At 34.6% G+C, this 17,819-nt stretch overlaps 1 protein-coding gene across 2 annotated transcripts in view; it reads right to left on the minus strand.

Moving 5' to 3' along the window:
• The window catches only part of BACH2 (BTB domain and CNC homolog 2), a 164,671-nt gene that overhangs the window by 50,777 nt on the left and 96,075 nt on the right, over positions 1-17,819 (minus strand). For both annotated transcript variants that reach the window (XM_072408646.1, XM_072408647.1), the window contains one exon: positions 3,334-3,588. In XM_072408646.1, the coding sequence (XP_072264747.1) occupies positions 3,334-3,588 (255 nt within the window). The remainder of the gene's footprint in view (positions 1-3,333; positions 3,589-17,819) is intronic.

The raw sequence follows: 17,819 nt of genomic DNA on the forward strand, positions 1-17,819 counted from the left end.
TCATTCAGTGTAAGGGAATCATACTGCAAGGAAAGCATGACTTTATTATATCTGGATTCATATTTTTTTTTTTAAACCAAACGACATAATAACACAATAGACTGGCAAGACACCAGATTAAATTAGCGTACAAATTAGCAGCCTTTAAAGTACAAACCCATCCAATGTTTTAAAACTCTTGGGGATGGGTTGGAACAAACTTTTTAATTATTTGTAGCCATTGCAATGTTCTCCCCAGCTTCTTTTCGCCAGGCGCACTACCCGGCACTTTTCAGCAACCACCCAGCTGTTTTTACTGAAAAATTGGGTCATAATACAGGGGCCACCACCCACCTAAAACTTTTTTCCACCCAGTTTGAAAAAACTACAGGGAGAATACTGCGTTGGAAAGTTTTACCTCACTTTCCGCATGGTCACAATGACAGAAAGAAAGAAATAATTTTTATCAAGGGCATTCCTTAGGTAAATATAGAGAAAGGTGTAACTGCGTGTCCGCATACATGTTGAGATCTGTTCCTGTGTGGTCTCCATGACAAGAGTTGAGGGATTATCTATTCAACAGGGCCACACACAAAGACTTGATTACAACCCCAACAAATTAGGCATACAGTACATTTTTTTCATTGGAGGGAAAAAGGGTCAAGTTTCTCATATGGAAAGAATTTTTTTAATACAGTAAGGGCAGTGGAAATGTGGAATAGGTTTCCTCAAGAAGTAGTTCTGACCTTCAGATACATAAGTGTCAAGTACATAGTTTTAATTAAAAAAAAAATATATAAATGACTATAAACATTTATAGCAGCAAACCTTATAAATTAATAAAATATGGGAGTGATGAGACTTTTTCATTTTCCCTGAGCATAATGGATGATTGATTTATGTCTAGTATACCCATCTCTCGGTCTTCTTCTCTGTGTGTCTTCTTCTCTCCCCTTGCTCTAGTTTCATTATTTTTCATCTTCCTGTATATTTTTTTCTACTACTGAATTTTACTTTTCCAGTAAAGTTTTTGCGGGATGAATTACTTACTTACCAACACAATAAACAGTATGTTTAAACCTAAATAATTGATTTGTACCAATATCAGTTGTTATTTCTATGTTTACACAAAACAGCAGTTATTAAAGATATAGGAAAGCTAAAAAGCACTTTGCTGACCTAGGTTCCAAATCTCTGGACAGCATCTGCTCCACTATAATTAAGCTCATATGATGCTAACAAGATATTTTTCATTAATCAAGTATGTGATGCATGTCCCTGAAAATATAAACTGATCTTTTATAGAGGTTGCACAATGAGTCTATGGATCAAGTAAGTTAAAAAAACAAAAATAAAAAAACTATGTTAAATGCATAAGATACTTATGCTTAGACATATTACTTTATTATTAGTGAAGGCTTCCCTGGTCATGTTTGCAGCCTAGCACCTGCTTGGCTAATCAATTAAACTCCAGGACAAGTCAAAATATGCATGTTGTTATTTTTGTTCGGAGCATTGAAGGGCAGAATATAACCAGACATTCTAAATACTTGCAACAGATTGCCTTGGCATGTTTGGGATGATCAATTTTACATTTTATCTCGATTGTAAAATAGGTCTATATTCTGTGTGTGGACTTCAGAAATCTGAAGCTCTCTTCTATGTTTTGTAACACCAGGAAGAAGTGAGAAACTTCATTTGGCTATGTTGTTAGTCTGTATGTAGAGCTCAGAGCAGCATTTTTTTCATGGAAAAAGGGGTCTCCATTATTTTAAATAATGTAACTCCGCAGTGCTGGCATATGCCTACTGATGTATGTTCACTTAAACCAGCCCAGCCAGAATAGATTAAATATACTGGAAGTGGGTACTTGTAAACATACTAAATCAAAAGCAAAATATTTACGTGAAATGCATTAAAAAGGTATCTGGTAATTTTTATTTATTGTGTTCACCTCCCGAGCTTCAGGGAATGTCAGATTTCCTGTTTTATAAATACAACCCTAAATGTGAAAAAAGTATTTATTTAATTTGTTAAAAACTTTTTAAAAGAAACATACTTTTAGGGTTATAAACAGCACAACTTATAGGAGTAAATCTGCATTTTACATCAATGGCTCATATGGTTAAACTAGAATTTTTTTGTTATGATTTTTCTCTACAAATTGCATAAAAAATACTGCTGCATTAATAGGTCTCATATCTAAAATGTAAGGAAAACACCAGCCAGAGTCAGCTTCAGCAGTGATCATGGCAGATGCAAGAAATCAATAACATAAAAAAACTTGGAGAAATGCATTTTCAATAGTTCATTCCCCATATAACCACATATAATTCCTTGGCCCCTTGTAGACATACGTACACAATGTTCAACTGGACAAAGTGAGAATTCGGTCTTCACAAGCATTAGCACTTTCTAGAGTAAGGTTCCACTGAAATGACTTCCATCCACTCAAGAGCTATTAGTAGCAATGATGAAGTAATGTTAATTGAATAATGGCTTAATGCCCAGAACATTGGCATGACCTAAAGTACCCTTGTCTGACAGCCATTTATAACTTTCTGTGACACTTAAAAAAAAAACAACTTTTTTTTGAAGGACTAGTGTGTTACTAAATGCAATGAGCAAATAGTATTAAAATAATAAGATGAGTCATTTTGTGAAATGAAAATGTGTGCTTTATTACATTTTCATTATATCAGTGAAGATTCAAGTAGGTAAGCTGGGGGGTGTTGTTTTTGGGGCCTGCTTCTAATAATCAAATCACCACTCAACATAAATTGCTAAAGTATTAGTTCTTCAATAGTGTACAATAATAATTCTTCAGGAAAAAAAAAAAAAGCCTGTTTGTACTTAAGCCACAACTTTTTTTTTTTTTTTTTTACCACATATTACTACCTATTAATACAATCATTGAAAGAACTAAACGGAAACCTACAAATCTTTAAATAATGTAAAAAATTCCATTTAACTTCTTTGCACAGGCTTTGAGGACAATGCACCTGCACTGAAAGTGCAAATATTCTTTGAAGTCCAAGGTTATGTTCAGACTGGCTGTACAGTTACCACTGGCGGTACAGTTACCACTTCCTTATGCCCCCAAACTGCTTCCTCGGGTGAGATGCTACATGAAGCACTGTATATAGGTAAATTTAGACAATAGGTATAGATAATAGGTATAGTTAGGTCAATAATTATGTTGAAAAGAGACAACTTTTTCCTAATTTTGGTTCTGTACATTACCACAATTATTTTTAAATGAAACAACTTCAGTGGACGTCCATGTCTTGATGTGTGCTATAATAATATCTGTCACTACATAGCATTTTTTTTAAAAAAAGATAAAAACCATACCTCTTCTGGCAAGCTGACTACCAACCCATGTTCAGTTGGCCCAACTAGCACTTGCAGAAAGTACTCGCTACAAGCAGCCAGCACAGCCCGATGGGCTCGAAATTCCTTTCCTTCCACAACTAGCGTGACATCGCAGAGAATGTCCTGCTTCCACTGGTCATTGAGGCACTGAAGAATATTTGTACAATGCACAGTTGACTCATACACGTACATGGGGGTTTCAGTCTTGTCATCTGCAGACATTCCGTTCAGACCCTGAAAAAGAAAGCAATTTAGATGTGTGAAATACTTGCATTTAAGTACAAGCGAAATCATTATTTATAGAAGGTCAACAAAGGTGCCAAAGACTGGAACTGTTTCGATATTTTGTATTGATAGATAAGGCATGTGTAACTAGAGCTACCTAAGCAATAACCCCAATAAAATGCTTTTTGTAACTGATATGGCCATTCTAAAATGTGTAATTTCTGTTGCCAAATTGGGAAGTGAGTTGGAATTGAGTTGGGAAGGGAAATGGAATTTATTTATTTTTTCCCCCAAATGTGTGCAAATTTACAAAAATATTCAGTGTTGTTCAATCCCCACAAAATATTCATCTAATTATGTTTTTGAAAAGTTAGACATGTCCCCTTATACTTTTCCAGAGTATATCCTTTCTTCATTGCAATCAAACTGCAAAAAAAGACAATAAAAAATGCTTTTTGTAGTTTGTGACAATATAAAAAAAATGTTCTTTTTAGTAGGGATTTAGAGCAACAGTTGAGTGTGAAAATATATAAATATCACACCTCTAAATATTTCTTGTTATATCCAAGGTATACATTGCAATTATCATAATTCCAATGGGTTAAAAAATATCATTGATCACAGGACCATCTGTTCATACTTCCAAAATAGAGCTCACAATACATGCACTAGAAAAAACATAAGTAACTCAAGAAAAGTTCCACTGATCTAAAGCAATGGATGTGATTTTGATTGTACAACCATTTACTGTTATCTTATTGATGTTCAAAAGCTGCTCACTATGGAAGACAAGCAGCTGAACCTTATTGCAGTTGGTGCATTGGCAACTTGCAGCATTGGTGTACTTTCCTTTGTAGGTATTTAAGTATTAAATGCCCCACTGTGTTATGTTTTAGAACATGCCTAGTCCACAATGTCCAGGAATACATGAAGAAAAGTTGTAAAGCTTTACTTGCTCACCATTAGTTTATTAAAGCAGAATTATAATATCCTCACAATGGGGATCTAATTCCAGCACTTCCTGCAGAAAAAAAGGCAACAGGAGCAAGTGTAACCACTTTCTTTTTGGTGTTGGTTTCTAGAAGTAATATTAGGTGCCTAAAATCTTGTGCAGAACTGCTTAATTGTTAGGACAATTAGGTTGTATGAATAAGCACTTCCATGTGAAACATAACAAAGTTTTTTGTGATGTCTGTATGGTATGAACTCCATGGTGATCAGGCAGCTTTACAACTGCTTCTATCACTTGTACACTTGTAACTAACCTCCCAGTCACTTTACTGTCCGGAGGACTGATTATAAGACATAAATTTTACATCCTTGGCAGTGAATTATTTAAAGCCCAATATTATACATTATGCCTTAACAGGTCTCTAATATTAAACAGTGTACTGGGTCTAACTCTAGTGTTTACTAAACTGCATAGTCAAATTCGGACTCTTTGCTGTAATAAAAAAAAAATGAAGGAAAGACTCTGTGGGATAATGATGATGATGATGGGTTTAGGTTGAAAGATCAGCATGACACCCAGGTGAATAGCATCATAGGAATAAAGTTCAGCAAATGCAGACTTATAGAAAAAGTTTATTTTTAGTAAACAATTCTGAGGCTGTAAAGGACTAAGCTATGAAGAAAACTTTCAAATAAAATAGCCTGCTTTACTGTAATCTAATGGCATAAACCTGCAGATGCCACCCACCTGAAACTCCTACACACTTTACCAATTAATTATCAATTACAGCAGAGTAAAACACTAGCTCAAAAATAAAACCGATGCGATTTAATTACAGACTATTTTTTTCTTTGTTCCTGGAAATTCTATACAACACTGATTTGGATTAATAATTCATTCAGCAATAAAGTTTCAGGAAAAGATAATTATACAGTGCAACAGTTCTCACACTGATTTCTGTAATTACACATTACAGCTGCGTTAGCATTTTAGAAGGTTAGCAAGCGGCTGCAATTTGCTATGTCATGCTTTTCTCTGTCACTGTCTATCTTTAGAGGAGCGAATCTAACAAAGATCACTGCACTCTGCTACCTTTTGTTTTCTTTCCATTGCCTGTGTTTATGTAGTCTGTATGAATTATAATGTAGAACAGAACAATGTAGATTTTATGGGTCAGAACTAACACACTTCTAATGTATGAAGTTATCTTTTATAAGCTAAAATGAGTTCCTTGTTGAAGAATTTCTTGTCAAAACACCTTTAAAAAACCATACTTTCCCTGATGATCATGCTTTGATGTAGTCTTTTGGGGATCCCAATCCTATTCTGTATATATATATATATATATATATATAGAAAACACATTCATTGTTCTATTACTTTTACTACAGTGCTTATATAGAACACTCTGGTAATAGCATGGCCACTTCTTGTGGAAGGAACGTATTTTTTTGTGTTTTTTACCCATTTGAATACATGGTAAAATTCTCCCCTGTACTGGCATCCCTTACTGAATTTTGAAGTTTAAGGCCTAGTTCACATCTAGTGTAGCCACATAGATGGGCTTACATTACACTTTGTGTTGCGGTATCCTCTTAAATAAATGGGCCGCATACCGCATGGCACAGTAAGATATGTTTCATGCATTACTGTGCAACGTGGTAATACATGCAGTGTCTCACGACACAGATGTAAACCCAGCCTGGATGGGTAAAGTACATGCGCAGATGTGAAAGAGTCTAGAGCTCTTCTTTCATTTAACACTACAGTTCAAATATGTGACTCAGACAACAGACAAGTGTAGAAAGCCTTAAAACAGCTTAATTTTCTGCTAGGGATAAGGATTTTAAAGAAAGCCTGTTGCTTTGCACTGCTTGGTTATTCATAATTTTAGTTTCACATGTAAAAACAAAACACTGAAAATACTACATATTCTACATAAATAAAGATCACTTTGATTTACTCATGAATCAGACTCATAAATTTGCTATTACACCACATTTAAAATGTTCCTGTTCCAGTCCAGAGCAGCTCAAACAAACGTTCAGTATTACTGGCTCTTTTTAGAACTGAAATAACCTTGTATTAACAAGCCGTATAAAATGCACTTCTTAGAAAGCAGCTCTGAAGTAGGTTCTTATGGTCTAGTTGGATGTTATCTGGAAAACTATATTTCCTGTGACTTCTCTCATCAAAATATAGGCTCACTTCAGTGAAAACATCAATTGTTTCTGCAACATGGCATGCCATTTTTTTATTGAGAATTTAAACTAATATTTTTTTCCATGAGAAAGAAAAGGATTTTTCAAATGTTGACATGGTCTTACTCCAGTTCCTTTAAATAAATATGAAAAAAGCACATTTTGCTGGAAAGACATTACTTTCGTAACATTTGAAACGTAACATGGGTTCTTTGTATTAGAAGTAACCAACACAAGTAAAAAAATTAAACCTTTCAACACAAATCCTAAAAATAATACTGCAAGTAAAAAATGTACTATATAAAGTTACAACATATAAATTGCACAACTAAATGAATACCTATTGGTGTCTAGGTATAAAGACATCATATCATAATTGAAGGCAATGTCATTACAGTTATAGGATGTAAATTGTTTCATACAGTTCTTCTTAGTAGTGGCAATTGCACTGCCAACTAAGCACTAATGTTTAATCACTGTTAGTAATCTATTTGGATTTGGAAGCAGATCCAAAAAAATAGACCACCTAACAGATACAGATACATGCCAGATACAGATGAAGGGTAAGCCAAATGTTTCAATACATTTCTCATATGTGCATTGCATACCCTTTCTTATATTTCGTACACACGTCAGATGATTCTCGTCCCAATATCGTTTCAGGGCTAGTATCTGACAAGAATCTGACGTGTGTACAGCAGCTGTCCAACGTCATTGATGGATCCGACCTTTCAAACCCGATTAGTTCTTACTGTCCAGAACTACACTGCATTTAATGTTATTGCATGTGTAAGTATAGCGTACATAAATCTATGAATTTGTTAGTTTATGTAACAAATTGTTAAATAGCTACATTGTACATGTCTTATTATAGAAGTATAAAAACTACTGCTGTGTTAGGTTATTTTATCTTGTGGTTTTTGCCGTTGTACAAAAGCACCTCACAATAAAATCAGGCTGATATCATTTCTGAATTACCCCTCGTGTTTTACTGATCATCACCAAAACTGAAAAAGGCTAAACGAGAAATAGCAAGAAACATCACAGTTTTGTCATATCATAATAAGAGTTACTTTAGAATTGGACTGGTTACCAGCATCCTTTTTTTGGAATCAGGTTCGGTCTGAAACAGCCAAATGTGAACACCAGCAGGGGATTGCTGGGGTTGCCTTACTAAAAGTGAAAGGAAATATTGAGCTACTTATGATGCTGTAAAATCACTACAAGTGTGCTAAAATATGTATCGCATTTTTCTGTCAAGGCAGACTTAAAGCTGATCAGTGGCTTTGAGAAACTTCCTTGTACTGGCATTTTTTTCCATTAGGTGAACTGTGTGTGATCAAACACAAATACCTGTAGTAAGTGTTCTACCATTTTAGAGCAGATACCATTCAGGGTCAATAGACTACAGACAAAGGGAGTATCCTATACTATGTAGTGGTTTGAAAGATTAGAACAAGAAAGTTTACATTTGGGAGGAAGAGGTAAAAAATTCCAACATTGAAACAACATTGTTTCTTTATGGAGTACAATAATATTGCTTTTTTCTTTTTAACTGTCCTTGAAAGATTATGCAGATTCTCCGAGCTTTGGTTCAACGTACCTCCCAAGTTTAAGGCATCATGTCATTTCAGGTCACAAAAATTATTTAAACTTCAGTTCAAGAACAAGAATCATTACAATGGTGAAAAGGCATCACAGGACCACAAGCTGTGAACTATTTAGGTCACTAGAAAACACTTAATAAAGACCTCTTTATTGGAAATTCTTAATAATGTATGTCATAAAACCATAAATGAAGTAATTGTTCTCGTGTGGGGCATACCCTAGTTTTGAGGTTCATGCTGTCTGGGATTTTTTTCATCCCTCCCACTCACTAAAAACAAAAGTTGCTTTTTATTCAACCACAAAAGTTTTATGCAAACGCCTTAGACATCCGTGGAATTGAGAATTTTAGAAAAATGGCATTGAAGTAATTTCTGTAACAAGAGAAAGAATAATTGTGTGTTTTCATTCTCCAACGTAATAAAAAGTTACAGATCAGCAAACTAAAGAATGCATCATAAGGAAATTTACAATCAGATTGCTTAAAGGAAAGCAAAAAAATTCCTCTGAGCCCCTAGCGGCTTCACATGTGCACATTCATTTGCATTAGTTCAAAGAAGCCCAAGCGTCTGCTGTGTAGGGTGAAAACAGAACTATGTATAGATTAATTAAGAAAAAAAAGTATTTATATATGACTCCAAGGGAATTTCCAAGCTTCAAAAACATTAGTTTCTCACTTACTGTGTTTTAAAACTAAGTTTAACGATACAGAACACAATTAGATTAAAAATAAGTACATTTTCATTATGTAATAAACAGAGCACTCAAACTTTCATTGCAATGTTTCCATTTTTATCCTTCCTCTGTAAAGTCTCTGTAAGAATTTTATACATATAGGACAACTTTGCCAAAGGTCTTATGGCAAGTCAGGTGCATCATTCCTCTTCTCCTCTGTTGTTTTCAGTAAATTGGTCTATACAATTTTGTATAAAATTTGAAGTTATGCTTTAATGGGAACATTGCTGGACCCCAAGGATCCCCCTTGCCGTATTGCTTGAGCATGCACAGCATATTTGCACATTTTTGAATACTCCCAAAACATACACAGTCATGTTTAATGCAACAATAAAAGCTGTGGCTCAATCTCGTTCATCATGTGGTTAAATGAACTATGGGTGAAGCTGGTTGAATGGTTTAGGATCCTGTCTATTGTCCCTTTTTTCCCTGTGTAATAAATTTATAAACTGCACAATGTATCGTTCATATGTGGACTACATATCCATTTATGTTGCTAGGCAACTTGCACCATCCTTCACATGTGTGTTGCTGGTGTAGATCACCTCAGTGTCTGACATGGAGATCTAATATGCTTTATGGTATTATTAGATCTTTTTTTATGCTATATACATATTTTTCTGTTTGCAGCTACCCTAGCTCTACCCATATCATAAATACAATTAATGCTTCATTACAATGAGTTATATAACTGGATTTTTCACAAAAAAAGCTTGCAATTAGAAAGCATTTTTCACAAATATAACAGTTATTTATGTTATATAAATTACATGTAATTGAAACGTATATTAGGAACCAGCTAAATGCCAATATTAGCACAATAATCTGCTATAATTTGCACAGCTAAAAGCAATGATTTTTTAACCGATCTGACTACAGCAAACTAAAATTTAATTGGCTGCTATAGAATGTTTTATATATAAAACGAACATTTATCTTCATTACTGCTCCCTGTCCTACTAAGTAAACCTGGATAATTTTTGTTGATTATGCAAAAATCAACGTATTACATCTTAAATTAGCTTAGATTGGCAGAGTAGTAAATTGTCACCTTTACTACATGAAATGCTTTGTTTTTTTTTTTTTTTTATAGTCAAACTGCAATGTGAAGGTGACTTACGACACAAATAAAAATGAACACGTGAAGGGTAATCTGGAAAAATCGCATGGATTTTCCCTAAACCGAATAAAACACGTAGCAATCTAAGCCTGAAGCCAGTTGTTCTGTAATATCCTTAGCTTTATGCTGACAACCTTTTCTTTCCTGAGCTCATTCAGATACAATGCCGTTGGGTCTGTCTTAGTAATGTAATTTAGTGAAGTGGAATTCCCTTGTTACCTTCTGCAGCACTCAGTGACACAATCATTTATACTCTGTACCCTGTCAAATCATGGCACTGATAGATACGCTCTCTCTCCCTGCTGCTGAATGCGCCACTTTACATTCCATTGTGTCACACATTTAAAAAAAAAGAAGCTCAATCATACCTGCTTATAGACCTACTAAATGTTTGATTTCCTAACAAAAGAATCACTGTATCAACGCACAGTACCTATACTGATTTAAGCAGCAGAGAATATGGAACATTTACATGTCTCTGAGCAAATTAATCCATATTTAAAATTGCAAACAATAGACTGCAGACACTGTGCTTTTCCTACCATGAGCCCTGCGGTGTAGTAAATGTGCTGTGTTAGCATCTTTAAGTCATTGAGATGACTTGGGATGAGTAGGCTTGCTAGCAAGCAATAGCAGCATGATTAGCTGGTGGCCTTTGATCTAATGACACACAAAAATCTTTTTATTATTGTCTGTAGCTATTATGTAGTTGAAAAAATTAGGCAAAACCATTCAATCTGGCATGCAAATGAAGACAAAATTGCTTGAGAAAAATTGTTCTAGACAATCTTTAAAGAAGGCTTTCAAAGATAACAATAAAAAAAATGAATGCACTTTCCACCAAGTTTTGGCTAAAACAAATATAATTTGTTAATAGATTCTGCACAAAATTTCACAAATACCTGAATTTTTTCTGTTTGCATATAAATATATACACATTCTGGATTTCTGTAAAAATATATATGGAAAAACTGTACACCGATCACAGAAAAACAAAGATTATTGCTTTTTCTGCAGTACTAAACTAAACACCATCTGACGAGAAACAGAGGCTAAGAAAGTATTGAAAAAAAACTTTTCGACACATGAATACATATATATGCACTCACAGCCAAGGTGAATGTGCTCACACAGAAGAATGACTTAGATATTTATTAAGCAAAAGATGTTCATATGAATCCATTTTTTATAGGTTAAACAAGAAGTGACAACTAATTAATAACCGGAATAAGCTTGGGGTTAACAAATCAGGTATTGTAAATGTTTGACAATGTAGTCTGTGCCTTTAGTGTTCTAAAAAAAAAAAGTAGGACTAATGGTCCTCTAGAGTTTACAGTATAGTAGTAGGTGAGTGAATAAATCTCCATACAGTCTGATGCACACTTCCACCATATTCCTAAAAGGTAAATTGATGAACAAAAAGCCCTTGAAAATGATAAAAGACGAATATGACCAGACAGTTACAGTAGTATCAGCTCTCACAGGCTGTTTTACTTACTATTCCCACTGGATGAGAATGCCACAAGAAAATGGTCTTATTTTTCTCTTACTGCCTTAAGAGCAGCTAAGTAACGTGATAAAAGTAGATAGCAAACTGTACCTTTTCCCTCATGCCATCTTTTACTTGTTTTACAACATTCTTCTTTATCCCCAGTCCATCAATTATCTACTAATAAAAATATTTTCCCCAATCCATTTCTATCGCAATCTCCAATACATGCAATATACAAATCAATTTGTTGCTTGTTTAACGTTAATATAATGATAACCAATTAAATATTATTGTTGATTTGAAAAGTTAGTACCACATCATAAACTACCAACAGCATTAGTAATAAATGCCAGTAACTAGTGCACCCAGTAACAAATCATCTGTCGTCATAATGTAGATATGGATAAAGAAACAAAACACTATTCAAACCGTAAAATCAGATATTGAAAAATTATTTAAAGATCAAACTTATAGTTCAGTTAAAGATATTTACAAACAGGGTTTACTGCTAAACAGTAGACACAAAGGCTTATTTAAATTAGGCAATCAATCACAAACAAGAGAATGTAGTATACATTTGTTATTTATTTTGATGATGGTGGATCCACATCAACCCATGGTGAGTAAAGCTTACTGTCTTCTACCTTGGAAGTTAATTGCATAATCTGCACAGTGGTTCAGTGACCAGCTTTGATCAGAGATTGGCAATTGATATTTAATCTACATTTTAATATTAGATATACACTATACCATGTGCTTTTAAAACAGAGGGTCTTTTAGAGCCTACAGAAAGCAAAATTTCATGCCTGGTCTTCCACCTACTGGCTGCAAGTCATAAATATTAAAAATAAATTAAAATATTTACCTCTTTAGAAAAATGTTTTAAAATTATTTTGTTTTTTTACAGTTAGAAAAAAATGCATTCTGTTTATGCATTATAAATTTTAGAGAAATAGTGTTGAATTTATCAGGTTGCTTTACACAAAATAAAGCAGATGAAGGGCTTTTTTTTATTTTAGAAACCTGTTCAAGTACTAAAGACATTATCTATCTCACTTGAATATTCATAAACCAATGAATAGTTAATAAACTAATAGGTAATAAACTAATCTAATAATAAAATGATCTTCCAACCACCCTCTGGTTCTTCCAAAAATGTTTGGTGTTAAATGTATGCTTTACTGGAATTACTGTCCGAAGAAAGGATTAACATATCCATACAATATTGTGTAAAATAGTGACTGGTGTTTTCTTGATGTAATTTTACCCGGTGCGAAAGTATTATGATGTTATCGCAATATTGCAGCACTATGGCTCGTTTTGCTACTGCCTGAAGTGGCAATTATTGGAAGATTGATTTCTCCCTACTTAGTCCTCATTCCAATTCCTCATGAATTCATGAGCAAAACACGTATGATAGTGGCGGATCTGACAGACTCAAAGGACTTTGTAACATTGAGCAAAAGTCAGTGACAAGGTGAAATGGATATAAGCCAGACTTCTTGATTCATCCTTTTCCTTTTTATTCATAAATTATGGCAAATATAAATCTAGAGAAGCACGACTGAAGCTTAATTTCGGTAAATGACTTAGCTATTCAGGAAGGTGCCACAGATTCAGGTTATGAATTGTCAGAAAAAGCAGACACTGACTCTCTTTAGCATGCCTCCTAGCCATGAGCTGACATGCTATCAATTAAATTGGAGTCACAGTAGATTGGTCAGCCCAATAAAAAGGCAAATTTTCAGTAGATGTAATAGACCCTGGAGCAGATGTAAGTATCTGGGAAAAAAGCTGCTGACACAGAAATGAACAGCACTTTGAGTAGCAGAGTGGTTAATGTGCACTGCATGCTGATGTGTAACCTAAAAGAGACAGGCAACTTCTCTGCACAGCACAGCAGGCTGAATGTTCACACAAACCAGTTCTTGTAAATAAATGTGTTTGACTGAAAGCAAAATCGGTCATTTTTCCTTATTTAAAACGTGAAAGGAAATACATCTTTTTATTTTGTTCAAAACTGGGTTCACCTAACAATTCTATGTAGAGAAGAGTGGGCTAAACAGGAATCTTTAAGCAACATTAACATGAGCCCCCATTCCAAACAGGCATGGCTCATTACACAAAATAATATGAAAATATTTACATCAATTGGGCTTACTGCTGATACTAATATTAGTAAACAAATGGATATAAGCCTATTGTGAATGAAAACAGAGGCAAGTGTTTCCATTGGCTAGTGGGACCACTTTTACATTCCCCCATCCAATGGGAATGAGAACAGTAACAATGGGCTGTAAGCAATAAAAGTGCCCGAGAGCAACCATATAATAAATGGCAGCAATGAGTCTTTTTAAGGCCCCCTGAATATACTTTACCTTGACAATCAAGTCTGAAGCCAAAAATTATCCTCTGTTCAGCCAAGTTTTGCTTGAACCAAATGCTTGTAATTTGATGAGCCGAGCAAAGATGTTTATACTTTATAGTAACCAGAATTCCCAGCAAAGATGATCTTTCGTTAGTAATATTGTTCAATAGGTGTCTTGTTATTATCAAGAACCAGGTCTTTTAACTCAGAGGATGCTATGTGAAGATGGGTCAATTTGGCAAATGTGCCAGTAGACATGGGAAGGACACTGAACTAATAAACAATAAAGACAAGAAATGTATTTCCTCTTTTTTGGCTCAATTCAATAAGAAAAAATAAAGTGCAAATTAAATGGATTGTTGCAGTACAAAGAAGTAAGTAAAAGGCTTACAATCAGATTGTAATGTGTGTTTAATAGATGGGAGAGTGGACGGGGTAATGCCATCATGATGTCACGTTCAGTGGTGTCATGATGGCATAACCCCGACCACTCTCCCATTGGCCTGGCCCCTCTGTTAAATTTTTTTTCAGATTGTGGCCCGGAGTCAAAAAATTTGCGCACCCCTGCACCAATGGATCTAATTTGTCAAAGTGTCTTACTTGGGCAAAGTCTATACAACCCAATGCCATTCAATAAAGTTAAAACCTCTAAACTACAGCTGTTATTATCCCATTATAAGTTTTCACATCAATGGCTCCTATAGGCAATAGAGATTAATGGTATGAAAAATACTTAAAATACTTAAATACTTGAAGCCAAATTACAGACTGTAATTGAACATGGCTGCATGAATACTACAACGAGCTATCATAATATATTTTGATGAGACATGCCTGATAGGTAATAAATCCTTTTATTGTCGTTACCTTATTTTGGACCCAGTGAAAATCATCACACTCCATTTGATCTTTTCATTTGAATATAGACAGATCATGGCTGGTGGGATAGGCTGGCAGGGTGCTGTACATATTTTCCTGCTCTACTACTCAAGAGCCTTAGTTAAGTACCACATGGAATACTGATCATCTATGACTAAAACTGAAATCCAAAGAAAAGGTTGGGACAATGATAATAAGGCTGGGAAGGAAGTAACAATGCTGGACATCTTCCCATTCAGAAATAAAGTAGCTATATCTGAAACACAGTAGTTCCTAACAAAGACCATGAAGATTTACCAGTGCACAATGAAAGCAATAAAGTACAGGAGAAGAGCCCATACAACTGTGAAAAAAAACCCAAAAAATATATGGCCTTTAAGCTTTAGGCCTTTTAAGTATGTACATCACATAAGTATATATATATTTTGTAATTTTCATTGCATACTGTGGCCATGTTAGATCCTAGATTTAACAAACCATGCCTGATCAGTGTTACTACTACTTACAAAGAACTACACAATAAAAATACATACAGTTTTGAACAAGCAATCTGGGAGCTTTTGCTGTACCATCACCACCACCACAAATTATTTGTTTACTAGGGGGAACACATTCATTAGAATACAATATACAATAATCAGGTACATATACAAAGGCAAAACATCAAAGTAAAGTTGTCAAAATAATACAAAAAATCTAGCTATTCACATTTTATAGATAGGACATCGTTCGTAATCCCATTATGCTTCAAAACACCTTGTAACATTTAATAACCTCTTAAAGAGGAACTACATTGAGTTGAAATATTTGGAATGGTCTTGTACAGCACTACATAAACCAAAATAAGCCAAAACACTGTACACAAATTGACAATCTTTATATGGACACACAAAATATTGGAAAACTGTTTTTGTATCTTCTTTTCTAATTGAAGAACATATTTATAGTTACTGTCATCTTTACAGAAAAGCTTAACTTAATGTTCTCTTTCTTCCCTGTATCCACTAAAACAAAAACTATGCATTCATATGACTTCTAGATGACAGGAAGTTAACAGTTACTCATTCTAATCTACCAATGCTTTGTAGTTTACCATTTGTTTGTTCAACATTTTTTTGGGAAATTTGGACTTATCACACACCCTTCTAGATCCCATTAGTTACCTAAACTACCTGCTTTCCTTCGAGGTCAACACAAATATAATTACATATATAGTATTGTTTATCCAAAAATAACATATGCTCATAACTTTAAGGGTTTCTGCAAAGACTTAAGATCCATACACATCCTGACTATCTACGACATAGCAAACGCAGGAACTCCTTAATTACACATGATAGATAATTCACTAAGCTACATACACATCAACACAACAGTGCTTTTCAGTTCTGCCCCATGTATATTAGAGGACAACATAAAGCCACAGTTTTCCACTAATCCTACCTGAGCATCAGAGGAAGACTTTCATCCTAAATTGGAATGGAGAGCCAGTAAGGATACTTTATTAGGTAGTCAAAGAGCTCTTGTGTACTGTGTCCCACAACATTACAGACATGCTTCGAAGCAACAGTGTCTCATACATGGGTGCATTATACCGCCTTCACAGCAGACAGTGGATGACTGTGCTATGATCTGAATCTATGCAACACTGAAAGTAAAACTCATGTGGTGAGGGGAAATTAAGTTGTTTCCATAGGGTTACAGTACACTGAGCACATCAAAACTCATTTAAAGAGATAGAGGTAAAAGTAACAGAAAGCACTTATGTGAAATATAAATGTAGTATGCGCACACTTTACCTATTTTTCCTGGTGTTGTGTTCACTGAAAAAACCCTTTATTGATCTTAGTGATGTGGTACAAATAGGTAGAACAGGAGAGTAAGCAGAAATGCGCATTTGACATAAATGAAGAATAAAAATTTAGCTGTACCCATACAAGAATGATAACACTATATTTTAAAACTCTGTGGACTGCTAAGACTCAACCCTTAAAAGTTAATTCCCTGGGATTCATCAGGATCTGCCCTGGCTTCAGGACATTCAAACCAGTTCAGATTTCATTCAACCAATGCAAAGACATTATGATTAAACCTCCAACTACAGCCACACAACTGCATTTTATTTCAGATAAAGTGGGAGGAGCTAGAGATCCTGATAGGTTTTCTTAGTGGCATATAACCAAAAAGACATAACATATAAAAACTCCCTAACTGGAACACAAATAAAAAATGTATCAATAAGAGTTGGAAATTTTGATGTTTCTACTGCGATTAATATTCTATCAGAGACCCAGAAAATGAGGGATAACATCCCAATTGGTGTCCAAAACAGAAAAAATACCTGAAAGTTTACCTTTTCCCTACTCTATCCTAAACTAAAAAAGAGCACATAGGCATGTATTGCTATCATGCAACAAGTGCAGCCATTCACTGAACTTCTAGTGTTACGGAGGGAACAACATTGGATGGACAGTCAGCTGTTTGTCAATGCTACCACTTAAAGTTAAAAGTGAGTGAATGAGGCTGAAGAGGGTTCAAAGGTAAATGTAACTATGAAAGATTTAGGTCTTGGTAAAGACCGTTTAATAGAGAAGCTGCAACACCAGGTAAACTTGCATGTGGAGAACACTTTTTTGAAGGGTCTCTAATATGATTCCACATTTGCTAATATGATTCCACATTTAAAGTATTGTTCAACGCTTTAGAGATGTATCAAATAATATTATTGATAAAATCAATGACTTCAAATCTTATCTTAGAGCAAGGCAGGATGGACTTTTTGGCTTATGCAGAGCAAGAGAGTGAGCTTCACCAGCTCTTGATGGTTTGAGTAGAGAGAGAATGGTTTGACTGCAGTGGGGGTTGAAATGTTTTCTTGCATTTTCAGA

Source organism: Pyxicephalus adspersus, chromosome 4 (assembly GCF_032062135.1).
Source record: "Pyxicephalus adspersus chromosome 4, UCB_Pads_2.0, whole genome shotgun sequence".
NCBI classification, from domain to species: domain Eukaryota; kingdom Metazoa; phylum Chordata; class Amphibia; order Anura; family Pyxicephalidae; genus Pyxicephalus; species Pyxicephalus adspersus.